This window comes from Saccopteryx bilineata, chromosome 4 (genome assembly GCF_036850765.1).
Source record: "Saccopteryx bilineata isolate mSacBil1 chromosome 4, mSacBil1_pri_phased_curated, whole genome shotgun sequence".
Classification (NCBI taxonomy): Eukaryota; Metazoa; Chordata; class Mammalia; order Chiroptera; family Emballonuridae; genus Saccopteryx; species Saccopteryx bilineata.
This window is the reverse complement of record NC_089493.1, coordinates 164411291-164432013: the sequence shown is the minus strand read 5'-3', so window position 1 is coordinate 164432013 and position 20723 is coordinate 164411291. Positions and strand designations below refer to the sequence as shown.

General features: G+C 42.0%; 1 protein-coding gene across 6 annotated transcripts in view; it reads left to right on the top strand.

The window, feature by feature from the left end:
- The window catches only part of SIL1 (SIL1 nucleotide exchange factor), a 276662-nt gene that overhangs the window by 156424 nt on the left and 99515 nt on the right, over positions 1–20723 (top strand). For all 6 annotated transcript variants that reach the window (XM_066272611.1, XM_066272615.1, XM_066272612.1 and 3 more), the window contains 2 exons: positions 10275–10395; positions 17539–17638. In XM_066272611.1, coding sequence (XP_066128708.1) covers positions 10275–10395; positions 17539–17638 — 221 coding nt within the window. The remainder of the gene's footprint in view (positions 1–10274; positions 10396–17538; positions 17639–20723) is intronic.

Sequence of the window (20723 nt, the reverse complement as noted above, 5' to 3'; positions counted from 1 at the left end):
AGCTCTGACTAGCCCTGGTTAGGAATGTAGAGGCCCCTGGTGAGGTGATGGCATTGGTTCCTATTCCATATTCCATCTATTTCTTCTGGTCTGAGGAGTGTGGGCAGGGGCCTGGCATGCAAGTTGATGTTTCTGGAGGCCTACTGTGTGCCGGATATTGAGCCTGAGCTGTGATCACAAGGAATTGGTCCCTGCCATTCACAAACTCAGCATAATTGGGAATTTTTTTTTTGTGTGTGACATTGACAGAGAGAGGAACAGGCAGGAAGGGGGAGAGACGAGAAGCATCAGTTCCTCGTTGCAGTACCCTAGTTGTTCATTGATTGCTCTCCCACTTGTGCCCTGACCGGGGAGGGGGGGGGTTATAGCCCTTGCTCAAGGCAGTGACCTTGGGCTCAAGCTGGTGATCCTGAGGTCCTCCATGTCCCAGTCCAATGCCCCATCCACTGCGCCGCCGCCTGGTCAGGCATAATTGGGAATTTTTATTCTTGCTAACATATACCTACAGTACTTGATAAATAAAATGTCTATTTCATCCTGGTTGACATTTACCTTTCTGGAGCTGTTTTTCCTGAAGCACTTTTAATGTCTTCTGAGCACTGACACAACTGTTTCCTTATTTTCTTCACAACAGTCTAATACATTAGGGAAAGCAGGCACAATAGTCTTTTCGTTTGACACAGAAGGGCCTAAAGATTCAGACAGAAAAAGAAATTTGGCTAAGTTCACCCAGCACTGGAAGACAGAGCTGAATGGATAGCAGAGTTTCAGGGCTCATGGTTGCTTGGCCAGATCAGCCCTTGATTTTCTGTCATTGTGTCCAGGTATGTCTTGAAAGAGCCTGGATGTCCCTGGAGGGGAGGAGGTTTCCAGGCAGGAACCTACAGAGGCACCCCATGCATCCCTCCCTCCCAAAGCCATGTAACTACTGAGGCATCTGATGCCAAGGCAAAAATGAGAATACTGGCATTCATCTCAGTTGGCCCTCTCTCCACTGAAGCAGGGCAGTCAGGGTGCACAGCAGTCTCACTGTGGGTGCTAACCGAGGAGGACGCTGCCACTGTGTGTCTTGGAGAGACAAGTTTTTAATCACTGGGGATTGGGATGAATTGGGACAAAAACTTAGGCAAAATTTGCCAGTAGGTAAAATTTGACCAGCAGTCACAAATTGGCTGTGGGCTGAATTTCATTTATGGATATGTTTTGTTTGGCTTTTATACAGTATTTTAAAATTTGAATGCTTTGGAGGGGTCATTTTTCTTCGCCCTTATCACTCTCTGTTGTCTTATAGATGGCCCTCCTCACTTATCTCATATTTGCCTCCCTCTAATGAGCATTTGTGTGTGCTCTTCACTTCTGGGATCACTATTTCTTACCTGCCCTTCTACCAGACTTCCTCTTACACAGGTGCTTCATGGCTTCAGCCTTTCTAGGCCCATTTTCTTCCTACTCTGCCTGCCCAGAACTGTCCTTGTGTGGCTGTTTAGGCTTTGAGCTTAGCTCACTATCCTGGCCCCTAGAGATACTTGCTGTTACCTTGAACTACATCTTGTAATTGCTGTTTCAGGATCCAAAAGGATCTTTATCCAAAGAAGTGATATATAATACACACACACACTTTTTTTTTTTTTTTTTGAGACAGACTCCTGCAAGTACCTCGACTGGGATTCATCTGGGGCCATGCTCAAAACCAAGCTATTTTTAGTACCTGAGTACTGACACTCGGACCAACTGAGCTATTCCCAGTGACTGCGGTTGATGCTTGAACCAATCAAGCCACTGGTTTTGGGAGGGGAAGAGGGAGAGAAGAGGGAGAAGGGACGGGAAAGAAGTAGATGGTCGCTCCTCTTGAGTGCCCTGACCAGGAATTGAACCCAGGACGTCCATACACTGGAATGATGCTCTATCCACTGAGCAACCAGCCAGGGCAGAAATGATTTATTATTATTATTAAGTGAGAGGTGGGAGGCAGAGAGACAGAGTCCCACACACGCCCTGACTGGGATCCACTAGGCAGGCCCCCTATGGGGTGATGCTCTGCCCATTTGGGACCGTTGCTCCATTGCTAGGTAGCCAAGCTGTTTTAGTGCCTGAGGCAAGCCCATGGTGCCATCCTCAGCTCCCTGGGCCAATCTGCTCGAATGAGCCATTGCTGCAGGAGGGAGGAAAGGGGAGAGAGAGAGGGGAGGGGAGGGGAGGGGAGGGGAAGAGGGGAAGAAGGGTGAAGATTGGAGAAGCAGATGGCCACTTCTCCTGTGTGCTCTCACCGGGAATCGAACCCAGAACTTCTACACACCGGCCGATGCTCTACCGCTGAGCCAACCAGCAAGGGCCCAGAAATGATTTTTTAAAACAACTTTATTGAGATAAAATTTATATGCCATAAAATCACTCAGGTAAAGCGTACAATGGGAATAATTTTCAAATGTCCCTAGATGGATGGTTCAGACTATGGTGTTTTATGGACCAGGACTTTAAAAAGAAAAATTTGAGGACCTGAGGCCAACAGTTTTTACTTCACTGTGTTAAGGGCCTTAACACAGAAACAGCCCACTATCATCCATCAACATCATTATCTCATTTTATAAAAGGACATTTTAACACTAAAAAGATACAGAAACTATATACTTTCAGAAAAAGGGACTGTTTTGTATGTTGGACACTTTGAACTTCCTTGTTTCAGGACTATTAGAATGAATTGCTGTAATAAACAAACCACCTCAAAAGTTGGTTTAAAGCCTGACCTGTGGTAGCACAGTGGATAAGGCGTCAACCTGGAGCACTGAGGTCACTGGTTCGAAACCATGGGCTTGCCTGGTCAAGGCACATTTGGGAGTTGATGCTTCCTGCTCCTTCCTCCCTCCCCCCACCTCTCTAAAATGAATAAATAAAAAAAAGTAAAAAAAAAAAAAAACTTGGCTTAAAACAATAGTAATTTCTTTTTGTATTGCTAACTCTTAGAACTGTAGTAATAGTTCATATACCCTTCAGATGCCTCCCAAATAAGCAATTAAGCCAACCAAGATGTAGAGGAGTGGGAACCACAAAATGAATACAGACACTAACAAATGAACCAATTATTACAAATTAATAACAATCATACTGAAGGAGGTAGGGAAGAAAAGAACTAGCCTAAGTGACTTTGTGAAATGATATCCTGACTAGATACTATAAAACTAAAGACAGGTGCTATAAAACCAAAGACCAAAAAAAACCACAAAACCCCACATAAATGCTGTAATCTAGGTTGGCAGATGTGTTTGTCAGGGGTATGGGTTAGCAATTTTGAAACCAGTTTATATATATACTAGAATTGATCAACAAATACATTGCAGATAATAAGAGCCAGATTTCTCACTGTTGGAGAAAGAAGTTACAAATAAGGAAAGGGGAAAGACAAATGAACTCTGGTGTTATATTGGAATATGAGATAGAAGTATAAACTTAGTTGTTAATAGATATACAGACAAATATAGAAGTATATATGTGTATAAATGCATATATGTATAAGTATGTTACACACTTTTTTTTTTTTTTTTAGTGAGAGAGAGAGAGAGAGACTAGGACAGACAAGAAGAGAGAGATGAGAAGCATCAACTCATAGTTGCGGGACTTTAGTTATTTGTTGATTGCTTTCTCATATGTGCCTTGACCAGGGCACTCCAGCAGAGCCAGTGACCCCTTGCTCAAGCCAGAGACCTTGCACTTCAAGCCAGTGACAGTTGGTTCTTTGAGAAATAGTTGATACCAGGGCTGAGGTAAGGAAAGTACAAGATGAACTCAGAAATCATATGAAAACAAAGTAAGAAAATAGCTGTAAAAAGAAAATGATGGGGGGAAGGGACTTGTTAAAGGAACATGAGAGCCAATGTGAAGAACTCCTAATTGCCAAGATGAAACTATTTGAGCAACAAAATAATGATAGTATTGGATTATAATTTATAGAATAAAATATCTGTGAGTCTATACTAGTGTAAGTAAATAAATAAATAGATGGAAGAGTGACAGTTTTTCCTTCCAGTGAAATTTCAGTTAATGTGTGGGGAAGGAGGGAAGTTGAAAATTGTCATTAGATCATCACCACAATGGTGATTGTTGCAGAAGGATTCCCCTAACGGTGTGGTTTGAGGAGAAAAAAAGAAATTAGTATAATCTCAAAATATTTCCCATTAATTTTGTAATAATTCAGTGGTTTTTAGTATATGTACAATATTGTACAACCATCAATACTATCTAATTCTAGAACATTTTCATCACCTACAAAAATAAACCTCATGCCCATTAGTGATGATTCCCCATTTCTCCTTCCCCCAACCCCTGACACCCACTAATGTATTGTGTGTCTCGATTTGTCTATTCCTGGGACATTTTATTTAAATGGAATCATATGATATGTGACATTTTATATCTGGCTTTTTTCATTTGGCATAATATAGTCAAGGTTCGTCCATGTTGTAGTATATATCAATATTTCATTCCTTTTAATGGCCAAATACTATTTTACCTTATGGCTATACCACATTTTGTTTATTTTTTATCAGTTAATGGACAGTTGGACTGTTTTCACATTTTGGCTATTATAAATAATGCTGTAATGAGAATTAATGTGCAAGTTTATGTGTGAATATATGTTTTTAATTTTCTCGGGTATATATCTAGGTGTCGAATTGCTGGGTTCACATGGTAATTCTATGTGTAACTTTTTGAGACTTGCCAAACTATTTTCCACAGTTTGGTAGTTTGCCATTATTTTGGTTTGCTACAGTGGAAAAACTCAATAGAGATTACTTTTTTTAGTTGATCAAGGCCAGTATCAATAGTAAGAAGACATATATATATTTTTTTTCCTGAAGCTGGAAGCGGGGAGAGACAGACTCCCACATGCGCCCAACCGGGATCCACCCGGCAATGCCCACCAGGGGCGACGCTTTGTTGCGACCAGAGCCACTCTCCCCAGCGCCCGGGCCATCTTTGCTCCAATGGAGCCTCGGCTGCGGGAGGGGAAGAGAGAGACAGAGAGGAAGGAGAGGGGGAGGGGTGGAGAAGCAAATGGGCGCTTCTCCTGTGTGCCCTGGCCGGGAATCGAACCCAGGACCTCTACACGCCAGGCCGACGCTCTACCACTGAGCCAGCCAGCCAGGGCCAGTAAGAAGACATATTGACAACACAAACCTTGTGACATCATGCACTGAAAACACCATTGCATCTTTTCTGTGGTGCTTTTGTCAAGGATGTGTGACCTTAGTTTAATCATGAGAAAATCTGAGGTAGTCCTGAATAACTGATCAATATTCCTCTGGTATCATAGTTATAAAAGACAGGAGAAGGCTGAGGGATTGTTGCAGACTATAGAACACTAGAGAGAAATAACCAAAGGCCCGATGGGATCCTGGAACCATAAAGGACATTAATGAAAACACTGATATGACTTGTAAAATATTTTTTCTTTCTTTCTTTCTTTTTTTTTTTCTTTTTCCTGAAGCTGGAAACGGGGAGAGACAGACAGACTCCCGCATGCGCCCGACCGGGATCCACCCAGCACGCCCACCAGGGGGCGACGCTCTGCCCACCAGGGGGCGATGCTCTGCCCCTCCGGGGCGTCACTCTGCCGTGACCAGAGCCACTCTAGCGCCTGGGGCAGAGGCCAAGGAGCCATCCCCAGCACCCGGGCCATCCTTGCTCCAATGGAGCCTCGGCTGCGGGAGGGGAAGAGAGAGACAGAGAGGAAGGAGGGGGGGGGGTTGAGAAGCAAATGGGCGCTTCTCCTATGTGCCCTGGCCGGGAATCGAACCCGGGTCCCCTGCACGCCAGGCCGACGCTCTACCGCTGAGCCAACCGGCCAGGGCCATAAAAGATTTTTATAGTTTGGTAAATGGTACTGTTAATTTCCCAGTTCTAATAATTATCTATGACTGTGTAAGATATTAATATTTGGAAAGGCTATGCTAATAGTATATGGAAACTTTGTACTATTTTTGCAACTTTTATGTAAAGTTAAAGGTGTTTCCAAATAAAAAGTTAAAAGAAATCCATGCTTTTATTGTTGCTCATATTTCTGTACCTGTACTTGCTATATTTGTATACATATAATTATATACATGTATACAAACGATACTTAGCTGACCATAGCTGGGCTTAGCTCCAATCTGCAGTTAGGATCTAGGTCAGCTCCATGGGTCTCTCTCATCCTTCTTGGACTGGAATACTAGTGGAGCATGGTCATCTCATGGTGATGACAGAATTACAAGAGACGAGCCAAAACCACACAGGCATATTTCAAATCTTGGTGGCACATTTGCTACCATCCCACTGGCTAAGGCATATCACAGGCCAAGTCCAAAGTCAAGAGATAGGAAAGTCCACTCTCCACTTAAATCTTACTCTTACTGTATAAGATGGGCTGCATGGCAAAGGGTGTGAATACAGGCAGGGAGGACAAAAACTGATGACAGTATGTAATACAGCCTACCACATATTCTCCCTGTGCCCTGCCTGGGGAGAGCAGGTGTGCTACCTGGGTCTTGGCCTGTGATTGAAATTGGTGACAGAAAGTCTCAGTGGAAGTCAAAACTCAAGTATGATGTAGTCTTACTTAATTTGGACAAGGCTTCTACTTATTATAGTCAGAGTTTCCTCAGTCTGGTGTCTGTCCCCAGAGAGCCAGGGGAGGAAACAGATATTGTTGGCTTTGCAGGCCTCTTTGATTTTCTGGGTCCCCATCTTATTTTCTGCCTTTTCCCATTCTCTCTGTCCCCCACCCCCCTCAATCCCTAACTCTTTACTTGAATGTATTTTGTGGCTTTTTGCCTCTGCATAGGTCTTCCCTACTGTTGTGGTCCCTTCACAGAGGCCCTAGAAAGATGCAGGTCAGATCACACTCTCTCTCTAACTTGGCCTTTTTCCCAGTGGGGTGGAAACATTTAAAATACTGTATTTTCTGCTGCCTCTGCCACTGTTGCTACTGTGGCTGGTTTCATGTATTTTAAATGAACGTAACCTGTATTTTTAGTTAATGCTATTGTGATTGCTCTTGCCCCCTGTGGTGGCTTATGTGAAGGGAGTAATTTTGGAGTTTCCCCAAATGAAATAAATTGATTCACATAATATCCTAGTCTCTTTCTTGGCCAGCTTAGCTTGGTATAATGTGTTACGTTTTGAAACTTATAAAGTCATGTAATTTTTTCTTTTTTTCCTTTCTAATTTAGACCAAAAGTCTAAAAATTCAAGATTTACTCATTATTAATAATTTATTATTAATAGCAGTAGTATAAGTACTAGTACTACTAAAAATAACTATTAAAAATTTTTTTTGAGGGGAGGGGATATAATTAGATTCCTGCATACATCCTGACTGGGATCTACCCGGCAACCTCTGTCTGGGGCTAATGCTTGAATCCAACTGAGCTATCCTCAGCACCTGGGGCTGACACTTGAACCAATTGAGCCACTGGCTGTGGGAGGAGAAGAGAGAAAGAAGGAGGAGAGAGAACGGGAAGAGGGAAGGGGAGAGAAACCGATGGTCACCTCTCTTGTGTGCCCTGACTAGAAATCGAACCTGGGATGTCCATACGCCAGGCTGACACTCTATCCACTGAGACAACCAGCCGGGGCCTAAAAATAACTATTAACATGACTACTGATTATTATGAATCCACTTGTCTTAGTGAAAATCCTTTGTTGTTCTTTCCACATACCTCTGCATCAGTTAGGATTTTCTCTCCTTCACATTTTATTTTTCACTCAACAAATAATTACATGCTTTGTTACAGGCTCTGAGGATTAAATGGTGAGCATTTATATTAACTAGATAAATAAACTAAAATGAGGTAAAGTGCTATATAAAAAAAGAAGAGCCATGGTGCTGTTAAAGCCTTTAAGGGGCAGCTGGGTCTGGTCTGGAGACATAGAGGATGCTCTCAGAGGAAGCAACTCTTAGTTGGGATTGAAAAGAGAAGGAGATGGATGTTGGGGTTGGAAAGAGCGTTCTGGACAAAGGGAGCAGGAGTGGAATGGCCCCCTGGTAGGAGGAAGCATGGTTCTTTCATGGAATGGAAAAAGGTCAATATGTCCTAGAGCATGGGGAGTGATTTATACATAAGCCTGAAGGGGGTAGGCAAGGGCTAGATATTTAAAGGGGCTCATTGACCAGCTTGATGACTTTCATCTTTATTCTGAGAACAGTAGGAGGCCATTAAAAGGTTTGAAGCAAGGGAATGATGTAGTCAGATTTGTATTTTGAAAAAGAAAATCAGTTTTTGTAAAGAACACGTGGATTGGAGGTGAGAGATAGAGGAGGTCAGTTGGAAGGCTCTGGCAGTGTCCACAAGGGAGATGATGATGGTTTGGACAAGAGCAAGATGGAGAGGACAGAGAAAAGGGTATGAATTCAAGAGAAGAATGCTATGTATAGCCGGAAGAAATCACCAAGTTTTGGAGATAGATTGGGTATGGAGTAGGGGGTGGCAAAGTAGAGAAATATGAATGATGACCTGCTTAGCATTCAGCCAGCTGTGTTTTATCAGTTTGGGATCTCTCCAGGTGAAATAACCTTTCCTCTTTACATGTTCAGAGAAGAGATTAAGACTGAAGAAGATACCTCTCCCCATGGTTGTAGGAATGAGATAGATGCTGTTCTTGTTAGTATGTGGCTTCATCTTCTCCCACAATAAACTTCCTTAGACATTTGGCTCTATTTTTCTACCTTAACCTGGGCTATCTGATGGCTCACCAAGTCAGCAGCTTCCACAGCCCTTGCTGTTCTTTCAGCTTCTTCTGCTCTATGCTCCTGCATGCAGCCTGCCAGTCTCTGTGAGCATTTGCATGCAGGGCTCCATCTATTTGGGATCCCTTGTTTCCCATTCTGGCTCTTACTTTTTGCTTTACTTAATCCCCAAACTTAACCTTATTCTGGAAGCACCCCCCGAGAAAGGTTTCCCAACTCTACCTGAACATATTTTTTTATCCTTGAAGCATTTGGGATACGTTTGAGGTTAGAAGGAGGTTATTATGCACATATGCTCAGGTACTTAAGTTCCCATTTATTTTTTAGCCAAAAGTACAAGAACTCCTTGCTGAAGTGGGTTCCTTGGTTCTGTGATGGAAGTAAGGTGGTTGATAGAACTTGGAGTTTACTATGTTCCTGCCAGAATTGAGAAAACTTGGATTCATGCTATATAGTTACCCTTTTATACTCAGGGTTTACGTGACCATACTGAGAGAACTTGTGCTATGTGCTTCTGCAGCCGTCAGTGTTAGTCCATTGTATTCCTAGAACCTATCTACCACAGTGGCCTGGTGTATAGTAGTTGCTTGGTGAATATTAGTTGCATGAATGAATAAGAGTAACATTGTATTTGTAGTATGTGATCTTGCAAATTGCCTTTTAGCTAACCTTGGGTAGCTACAAATGTCTACAGTATGTCTGAGTAGCCCATTCATTCATAACACTTGTTTATTCAGCTAGTGGATCAACTCTTCTGATGTAGAGGGGCGTAGGTGTTTGCTTTCTTGGTTCCAGTCCTTGCCTCCTTGGATTGCTGTGTCCTCCTGCCTTTCAGTCTTTTGATTCTTCCTTCTCATAAACATTAAGTGCCACAAATTTTGTGTGTTGAGCTCTGGCCTAGAGGCTAGGGAAATAAAAAAGGAGATATAGTCCCTGTGCTCAGGAAGGAGAGAGGCTCATAGAGCAAACTGATTAAATTGATGAGGGTGGTGAGGTGTAAACTTGCTGGAACGGCAAGCTGTCTGGGGTTCTGTCAGGGGAAGGGCACAAGGGATGTAGCGGAGGAGGCAGTAATATAGTCCTGTCCTGAAGGGTAAGTAGGTATTTACCATTATTATAGCTCAATTTAAAGATAACCGAATGACTTAAGTATGCAGGTTCTAACTGGGGGACATTAGTGTCTGGATTACAGTGCAGATATTCTTTGCCACCTTGCCTCAGCCCTTATCTAGGTGGATTTGCAAAAGGAGAATTGTGATTGTTGTTGTTAGTGTGTGTGTGTGTGTGTGTGTGTGTGTGAGAGAGAGAGAGAGAGAGAGAAAGAGAGAGGGAGGGAGGGAGGGAGAGAGAGGGAGAGAGAGGGAGAAAGAGAGATGTGGAGAGAGAGAAGGAGGAAGGAAGGGAGGAGAGATGGATGGATCCAGTAACTGGATACTACAGAGCCTGGTATTCATGAACTAGTAAATTCTATTAACCTGTCAGCCAGCCATCCCATCAGTGTCCCTCTGAGGACTGTATACCTCATGAGCCTTCTCTCTTTTTTGGCTTTTAGGTCAGGCTGTTCCTGCAGGATCCCATGTGCGACTGAATCTCCAGACTGGGGCAAGAGAAGTGAAACTCAAAGATGAAGACAAGTTTCGAAATACTTTGAAAGGATCGAAAAAGGGCAAAAGGTAGTGTGTCAACTCTAGGGATTGGGAGCCAGCACTAATTTTGTAATACCGAAAGTAAAGACAGTACAGTGTTTCTCACGCAAATTCATGTGAGTTTAAAAAATTGAAATTTAATAGCCTAGAATTGGTGATAAATCTCCCAGGGTTTTATGTAAGTTTACTTCTATGGTCTTTAGAAAGAAATAGTGTGCAAAACAAATTGATGCTTTAAAAAAGGCTGTAGGGGGAATGCTTAACCTATTGAAGCTATTTTTCACGGTACTTTAAGAGCATCCATTTGAATCCCAACAATTAATGTGCTGATTACAGATGAGTCATCTGTTCATTAAAACAGGCCTGTTAAGGCCTTCTGCTTTGCAGTAATACTTCCTTGGTGAACAATAAAATTGTATTTTAAAGTCTTTAATTCAGATTAACTTTTCCTCTTGTTAGTCCATATTAAATTAAAACAGACTCTTACAGTATAACAGTTCTCTAATAGTAAGAGATTACCTTATTATTATTAATTTTTAGATTTTATTTATTGATTATAGAGAGAAGAGAGAGAGAAGCAGGGGGTGAGGAGTGGGAAGCATCAACTCATAGTTCCTTCTTGTAGGTCCCCTGACCAGGCAAACGTGGGGTTTCAAACCAGTGACCTCAGCATTCCGTTGTCAATGCTTTATCCACTGTGCCACCACAGGTCAGGCACCTAGTTTTTTAATAATCAGTTTGGATTATTCAGCTTGGGGCAAGTCATCATCTCTTTTTCTATTATTTGCCTTGAATTACCAGATTTTCTCTGCTCTCTTAGTTCTGTGTGAGGGAGAAGGAGGTTGAGGCATGGGATTGCAGGGGCTGCTAGACTTATGCAGTTTGAAAGGTTGGCATTAATACCAGTTTCTAATACAGGAACCAGCAAATTGTGGCCTGTGGGCCATATTGGGACTGCTGCATGTTTTTGTAAGGCCTACATGCTAAGTCATTTTTAACATTTTAATGGTTGGGGGAAAAAAAAGAAAAATAATATTTCACGACTCATGAAAATTGTGTGAAATTCAAATTTCAGTGTTCATTAAAAGTTTTATTGGAACATAGGTATATTCAGTTATGTATTGTCTATGGCTGTTTTCTTACTACACTGGCAGAGTTGTGCAGTTGAGGCAATCACCATAAGGTATACAAAGCCTCGAGATAGTTTGCTGCCCCTGTTCTAATATCTATTAAGTATTGGTTATCAATCATGGACTGAGTGGGGTTAGTGTTACTGAGTCCTTGTATATTTTGTAGTTAGATATGAGGAAGAAAGGGGCCTTAGAGATCCAGCTCTTACCTGAGCCTTTTCCTTGATATACCGGACAGTGAAGCCACTCAGCCTGTCCATGTGGGCCTTCAGTCATGTGGCACTCACAACCCCACAAAGCAGCCTGTTCATATATGTGTACAGCTAGTGCTCGACTTACGATCACAATTGGTTCCGACAGACCGGTCGTAACACGATTTGGCCGTAAGTTGAGTAGGCTATATGTACAGTACTATGAAATGATGTTATAAAAATCTTTAAGTCATATTTTATCATAATTTTCTCTCATTATTGTTATATATCATAATTTTCTTTGTTCACTTTATGCCATTTTAATCATCTCTACACCATTTTGTTTCTTATTTTTACATTTGTCAGGTTTAAGTAAAACACTGCATTACCAGTACAACTGGTTTAATATTTGCAAAGACAATTTCCTCTTGGTAGACATCTTGGGAGGGGTTTGATGAAAAATATCCAAGACACAAAACACAAATTGCTGTACCGAGTCTGGGATAACAGTTGAAATGGTGCAAGCAGAGATGGTAGTGCTGCTGGAAGCTGGTTCGTATTGTCGTAAGCCCAGCTGGGCAACGCTTGTGCTGCCAGGTGCGGAGCAGTTGTGGCTAGCGATTGTGGTCATAAAGTTGAATGGTCATAAGTTGATCAATATTTGTAGTCTGTACAGTTGGAAAATTTGACTTTATATTATGATAGATAAAATAAGGAGATATTAGTCCTTACAGTCACCCTGAACTAGGAAGGATCTGCATCTTCCTACATCTCTCCAGATAAGCCTGTACCTGGGGTGACTCCGGTTATAAGATGCTTCCTTTCTCACAACCATCTAAGAAACATCTCATTGTTGTGACCCTATCGACCTCCCCCCATTCCCCAAGCACACATATACACACATACGTCAGTGTCTCAAAGTACTTAAGAACTTCTTTTCTCACATCTAAGCTAAGTCTTATTTTCTAGATAAAAAGCCTGTATTTTTCTGGTTTAGGAATATTTAGGAACTGGATTAATTTGGAGTCTTTTATTTGTTGGTTTTAATACCATGGAAAGTTATTTCTCCAATATCTGACTAGATCATCAGTAGGAGCGTTACTGCTTTGTTGTTCACATCTTTTTAGGATAGAAAGCAGAGCCATCCAAATGATCTGAAGTAGACATGCCATAACAGAAATATTTGTCTTCATTCCTGACACTTTACTTTTCTCCTTTGGAATGTTTCTGAGGGCTCTGCCCTGGAATAGCCTCCAGGATAAGCTGGACATGTCCTCTTTCTTCTCAGCATTGATCACCACTGGTGAACCCGTCTGAACAGGAGCCCAAGGGCATTGACAAAGTGGTGTTGGTGTTCACTCTCTGGCAGCTTTTGGTGGTGACTTCCTTCTGAATTCAGCCTCATCCTGTGCTCCTCCAATTTCACTTCACAGTGTCTTTCTGGCTCTAAGTACTGGAATGGGAACAGAGCCTAAAGGGCAGAGCTGGTTTCCAAAATTGTTATAGTATGTGCATATCTCCATGTTCTGTTTTGGGGGACAAGACCCATCCCTTTCCATCAGATTGGCAAAGAAATTGGTGATCCCACAGAGTTAACCACTAGCTAGAGAGAGGTAGGAGTAGTTCATTCAGCCCAGTCTCTGGCAGCCTGTCCAGTAGACTGTTGGGTGTGTGACTGGCTACACAGCTACCTACAGCTACAACATCTGTGGGCCCTGAAGCCTGGAACAGGTTCCCTGATTCTGACTAGTCCCAGAGGGTCCTCCGGCACTGCCTAGCTGCCTGTTGGGTCTTAGCAGCAAGTTTTCCTCTTGCTTTGTGTTAGGCATTGCCATCTTCACTGGTTTTAGCCCATATTCCTATCAGTATCCCTATAGACATCTCTTTTTTTGACCCAGGACAACTGGCTCCTTTGAATCATCCTTCCATGTTTTCAGGGATGAGGGACAAACTTACATCCAAGTTGTCCCATCTTGGATTGAGCATTTACCATGGTGTAATACGGTACAGTAGTTAAGTGTGTGGACCAAGAACAGAGCCATTTACTTTCTCTATTCATTCATTTCACAAAAACCTATTCAGTGCCTATGTGCCAAGCAATGGGGATACAGTAGTAAACAAAACAGACAAGATGCCAGCCTTATGGAAGCTGACAGGCAAAAAACAAGTAAATAAACATGAAAGTAGGGTAACTGCATATTATAATAAATACTTGGGAAGAAATAAAGTGGTAAGCTCCCAGAGAAGGTAATTTTAGATAGGATGGTTTGGGAAGTCCTTGTGAAGATGATATTTGAATTGAGACCTGAAGAATGAAGGGGATTCAGTCAACGCAGAGGGCTACTTTCATATGTTTAGGCTTAGAGTATTTCAGGCAGAGAGAAAAAGAAGAGTCCCTGGCTTTGTCAAGTTAAAGAAACAGACTAGCCTGACCTGTGGTGGCGCAGTGGATAAAGCGCTGACCCAGAACGTTGAGGTCGCCAGTTCGAAACCTTGGGCTTGCCTGGTCAAGGCACATATGGGAGTTGGGGCTTCCTGCTCCTCCCCCTTCTCTCTCTCTCTCTCTCTCTCTCTCTTCTCTCTAAAATGAATAAATAAAGTTTGTTAAAAAAAAAAAAAGAGAGAGACTAGAGGGAGAAAGAAGAAGACTACTAGAAGATGGGATTAAAGAGGGATAAGAGACCAGATCATGTGGAGTTTTGAGAAGCACGTTGAGTGTTCATCACGTAGCTAGAATTGCAATGGAAAGCCATTGGAGGATTTGGGGTGGTAAAGTGACTTTAATATAATGTAGTTTAGCAAGATCACTTTAGTTGATATGTGTATGGAAAGTAGATTGAAGGTGGATGAAAGAAGAAGCAGTGACAATTAGGATGTCATTTTAGTGGGTCAGGCATGATATAATGGTCAGTTAGTGTAGGGTGTCATAATGGAGAATGGATGAATTTGGAGGGAGGGCCAATAGGACTTGCTTATGATTTAGATGTAGGGGTTGAAGTAAGGTTGTGAGGAGGGATTCATTATAAAGCCTCATTTTGAAATTTGTCCAACTCAATTCTTGGTGTTATCATTTGTTGAAATAGAAAAGATTAGGAGAGAGACAGATTTCTGGGGAGAACTACTCTATCAAAACCTATGTTCTAGATATAATAAATTTGAGGTACTAGTTTAACATCTGAGATCCAAGATATACCAGTTAGGTAGCTGTACAAGGAATCTGGCTGGTATTCAGGAGAGTTTTGGAACAGATGTAAATTTGGGCATCATTGCCTAACGGATATTTGAAAAGAACTAGGGAGAGTATAGAGATAGAGAAGATAATGTTTTCTAGAACTGAAGTCTGAGGCAGTCCAGCATGTGTAGGGTTCAGGTAAGAAATGAGGAAGGGGAAGAACCAGGAGAGCGCAGTAACAAGAAGCCAGGAGAACAGTGTTTCAAGGAGGGAGGGGTAAACTGTGTAAACGCTGCTGAGTGGTTGAGGAGCATGACATTAGTGAAGAGTCTGTAGGATTTGGCCATCAATTATTGGTAATTTTCCTGAGCAGTTTTGGTGGAGGTGTAGGGACAGAATTCAGATTAGAGCAAATGGCAATGTCAATGTCAGTCAAGGTGAGGCTAGCGAGTGAAGACGGTGTGTTCACAGTTTTACTCTGAATGGGAGCAGGGGGATGGCATGATTATTGGAGAGTGGGGGTCAAAGGAGTGTTGGAGTGCTGAGGGGAATAATTCAATGAAAGGGAGAAATATGATGCAGGCAGGAGCTGGCAGTGTAATTATGGAAGGTGAAGCTTTTGAAGAGGCAAGTGGGATGTGGAGTTTGAGTTTAATAGGAGCAGGGACACTATCATCCATTGTACTACATAGAAGGGAAAGTAGAGAGTATAGCTTTAGGTATAAGTTGGTGTATAGAGCTGATGTTGGAAAGATGAGGGAGTTCTTGATGTCTATTTTTTTCAGTGAAGAATGCAGTGAGAATAACAGCTAAGGATGGTTGTGTGTGTGCATGAGTGCAGACACAGACATGTATCCTGGTGGCCTGGAAGAGCAGTAAACAGAGATAAGAGACATAATGGGATTCGTCCTGACCAAATCTTGGAGGAGGTGGGAGATAAGTTCAAGCAATGGTACTAAACACTTAGCTCCCAGCTCCCTTTTAGGGGTAAGGGACAGGGCAGTGGCATCCTCAAGCAGCTGGCAGTGGTGATACACCTCCAGGAGAGGGTATTTCTCCCCTATAGTAGGATTGTGGTAATGATTTGAATGAAATACTACTTCTAAAGGATTAACACAGTGCCAGACACATGGTTAAATGCTTAATAAGTATGTGATTAACTATTACTAGTTAGTTTGGAAGGACCAAGGTTTAAGAAGTATTTTCCTTAGAGTACTAAACGGTGTCTAGGATGAATCAAAGACTGAGTGAGCAAAGCCCCAAGAGCATGCCCTTCTCAGAGCCGATGTGCTCATCTCTCCTGAAGCAGAGCAGTTCAATAACTCCTTCCTTCCCCACCTTGATAGATCTCCTGGGTTATCCTTAATCCTCCTCTCCTCACACACTGCTGGACAGATTAGTTGAGCACAGTCCACATTCCATACTTCCCTTTGTCCATAGTTTTATTTAAAGATTTTATTTATTGATTTTAGAGAGAGGAGAGAGAGATAAAAGGGTTGGAGGAGTGGGAAGCATTAACTCGTAGAAGTTGCTTCTCGTCAATGCCTTGACTGGACAAGCCTGAGGTTTCAAACCAGCGACCTCAGCATTCCAGTTTGCATTACCTTTATCCACTGCACCCCCACAGGTCAGGCTGTCCATATTACTCTTTGTTTCTACCTCTGTGTAATGAACTGAAATGACTGCTGGTGGTAAAACCACCACGATCCTTCCCACCCCATGAAGGCCCACCCCATGGATGCCTTCTCTTCAGTTAAGATGAATGGTTGTGGCTTGGATCAGCTCCAGGGGTGTTTGTGAGGATATCAATCTGTATTCTTTGCCAGGTTCCTGAGATTACATCCATGTTGGTTCCTTTCCTCCCTCTTCTTAGAGGCTAGCTATTGAAGTTGGCTGACCTTGATTCTAATCTTTGGTATTGTAAATCCACTTCTTTGTCAGGTTAACATATACCTTTTGCATCTACTCTGTGCTCAGGGATTGGTCTTAAAGGTATGAATTTATCCAGCCTGTTTATTTTATTTGATTGTTTGATTGATTTTAGAGAGAGAGAGGAGAAGGGAGAGAGAGAGAGAAAGAAACATTGATGTGTTATACCACTTATTTATGCATTCATTGGTTGGTTCTTATATATGTCCTGACCAGGGATCAAACCCACAACCGTGGCATATTGGGATGACCCCTAATCAGCTGAGCCACTCAGCTAGGGCTGTCCAGCCTGTTTTTGTAAAGACAAGTTGTGTTGTCAAATCAGGTCAAGCACATGCTTGGGGATCTCTGTTGATTTCTTTCCTAAAAGATTATAAATAGGGTCTGTGTTATTCCCTCTGTCTGTATTCAGTGCCCTTCAGGAAGTCCTGGCCTAGCACATACTGGAGAGTAGATTGCCTGAGTAGCTGGCTGACAGCTCTCTCACTGTCTGTGGTGAGCCTCTGTCCTGTCCTGTGCCATTTCCCATCTTTCATGAAATGACCCCATCTTCAGCTGTTTTTTTCCTTCTTTACCTTTAAGGTAAGATCAACTTGTTGGATTTCTGGCTGGCTGGAGGTAAAGGTAGACTAGTGCACTCTGAGTTAGAGCTAGCCTGCTTAGCTTGCCAGGGAGTACCACCCTCAGGGGCTTTCTTTCTTGGGAAAGATGGGGACTCCCTCCTGACTCTCCGTTTCCCTTTTGACAGGCTGGATATCGACACCAACACCTATACATCGCAGGACCTCAAGAGTGCACTGACAAAATTCAAGGAAGGAGCAAAAATGGAGAGTTCAAAGGAAGACAAGGTATGTGACGTTCTTTTCAGGGAGTTAGTGTAAGTCTGCAGAATGGCCTTGAAGGGAATCACTTTTTCCCTTTTGCAGTAAACATGGGATGATGATAACAATAATATTGTAAAATAATTTAAAGAGCAATTAATGTCAAATAAATAACCCTTTATAGATTATTGAAAACATGGTCGGGAGTATTTCTATTATTGGTTCGGTTAGGCTCCAACCTCCCATTACATGTTTGGGGAAATTGAGGCGCAAAACAGAGATGACAATACATTATCACAGCCACGAGTGAAAAGAATAGAGTGAAACTCAGATTTTAGTTATACTTGGATTACTACAAGTTTAAAGGACAGAGGTGCTGGGCCAGGAAGGAAGAAGCCTGGGTCCTTGTCTTTGTCCTTTGTAGCAAATATATTTCCTATTTTAGGCCTCAAATTTTCTTAAGTATACAACACGGCTGGAACAAGAGGATGGCTGTGGTTTCAACCAGCATGAAACTCTACAAGCTAAGGAAATGAGAAGGAACAAGAGGCAGAATTGCAGCTCCTTGGCTAGGCCCCTAATGTCTGGCTGGGTTTGTAGGTACAGATCTATACCATACCAGAAGAAATTTTACTCCAGGATAGGTCTAATGAGCTCATGCAATAGCCAGAGAGTACCATAATCATTTTTTACATTTCCAGTTGAGTCTTGTTCTTGAGAGATCCTTCTTACGTGGCTGCCTTGGAGACCTTTCTAAGTTCTCCCTCCCTCTTCTCCTCCTCTGCTTTGTCTACCTGTTGCTTTGCTTTGTCCACTTGTCTGCCCGTGCCTCAGAATCTTGGCAGTATTTTTGATGAGTAGCATCAGGTTCTTGACAGCTTGTATTTTAGTGGAGGAAGACTTAGGTCCCACATATCCTTTGGAGCTAAGTATTTCTGAGACAAATGAGCTTTTTGGGGGGGAGGTCGACACTGGGGAGGACCTAATTGAGATGTGTTAATATGCAGGCCAATTCTCCATGTCTTTACTCATCTCACCAAAGTCACATCTTCCCGCATGGAGTGTGTACATGGTATGAGAAAGTGTTAACAGGAGGGCAGTAGTAATAGCAATGGGTGAAGGAAGATGATGCATAAAATTTCATCCTACCACAGGTATATTAACTAAGGAGGTGAGAAAAAGCAAATCCCCTTCCTGGTGAAGGTAAGGCCAACAGAGTATATTTGTTTTATTGTCAGTTTCTTTTGCTGTGCAGAAGCTTCTTAGTCTGATGCAGTCCCATTCATTTATCTTTGCCTTCACTTCCCTTGCCTTTGGAGTCAAATTAAAAAAATGTTCTTTATGGCCAACGTCCATGAGTTTAGTACCTATGTTTTCTTCTATGTGATTTATTGTTTCAGATCTTATATTTAGTTCTTGGATCCATTTTGAATTAATTTTTGTGCAGGGGGACAAACTGTAGTCAAGTTTCATTCTTTTGTATGTAGCTTTCCTGTTTTCCAAGCACCATTTTTTGAAGAGGCTTTCTTTTCTCCATTGTGTTGTTTTTGGCTCCTTTGTTGAAGATGATTTGTCCATATATATGTGGTTTTATTTCTGGGTTCTCGATTGTATTCCATTGGTCTGTATGTCTGTTTTTCTCCCAGTACCATGCTGTTTTGATTATCATGGTTCTAGTATAATTTGAAGTCAGGTATTGTAATACCTCCAGCTTCATTCTTTTTCCTCAGGATTTTTTGGCTTTTCGGGTTTTTTTATAGTTCTATACAAATCTGGTGATTTTTTGTTTGGTTTGTTTAAAAAATGACATTGGGTTTTTTATGGGGATTGCATTAAATTTGTATATTGCTTTGGGCAATAAGGCCATTTTAACTATGTTGATTCTTCCAAACAGTGAACATGGAATATTTTTCCATTTCATTGTATCTTTTTCAATTTCTTTCCATAGTGTTTTGTAGTTTTCAGTATATATAGGTCTTTCACATCCTTTGTTGTTTATTTTTAGGTATTTTATTCTTTTGTTGCAATTGTAAAAGGAATTGTTTTTTTTAGTTTATTTTCTGAAGTTTCATTGTTGGTGTATAGGAAAGCAGTGCACTTTTGTGTATTGATTTTGTATCCTGCGACTCTACTGTATTGGTTTATTGTTTCTAATAGTTATTTCGGTGGAGTCTTTGGGGTTTTCTATATACAGGATCATGTCATCTGCAAAAAGTGATACCTTCTTCTTTCCCAATATGGATGCCTCTTATTTCTTTCTCTTGCTGGATTGCTCTGGCTAAAACTTTTAGAACTATGTTGAATAAGAGTAGAGAGAGTGGGCAGCCTTGTCTTGTTCCTGATTTTAGAGGAAAAGCCTTCATTTTTTAACCATTTAGTATGTTATTAACTGATGATTTGTTATATATGGCCTTTATTATGTTGAGGCACTTTCCTTTGATTCCAATTTTACTGAGTATTTTAAACATAAAGGGATGTTGTGTCTTATCAAATGCCTTTTCTGCATCTATTAATAGGATCATATGATTTTTGTTCTTTGTTTTGTTGATATGGTGTATTATGTTGATCAACTTCCATATGTTGAACCATCCCTGTGCTCCTGGAATGAATCCCACTTGATCATGATGTATTATTATTTTTTTTTGTATTTTTCTGAAGCTGGAAATGGGGAGGCAGTCAGACAGACTCCCGCATGCGCCCGACCAGGATCCACCCAGCACGCCCACCATGGGGGGATGTTCTGCCCATCCGGGGCGTCGCTCTATCACGACCAGAGCCACTCTAGCACCTGGGGCAGAGGCCAAGGAGCCATCCCCAGCGCTCGGGCCATCTTTTGCTCCAATGGAGCCTTGGCTGCGGGAGGGGAAGAGAGAGACAGAGAGGAAGGAGAGGGGGAGGGGTGGAGAAGCAGATGGGCACCTCTCCTGTGTGCCCTGGCCGGAATCGAACCCGGGACTTCTGCACGCCAGGCCGACGCTCTACCACTGAGCCAACCAGCCAGGGCCTGTGATGTATTATTTTTTTAATGTGTTATATTCTATTTGCTAGTATTTTGTTTAGGATTTCTGCATCTGTATTCATTAGATATATTGGTCTGTAGCTTCTTTTTTTG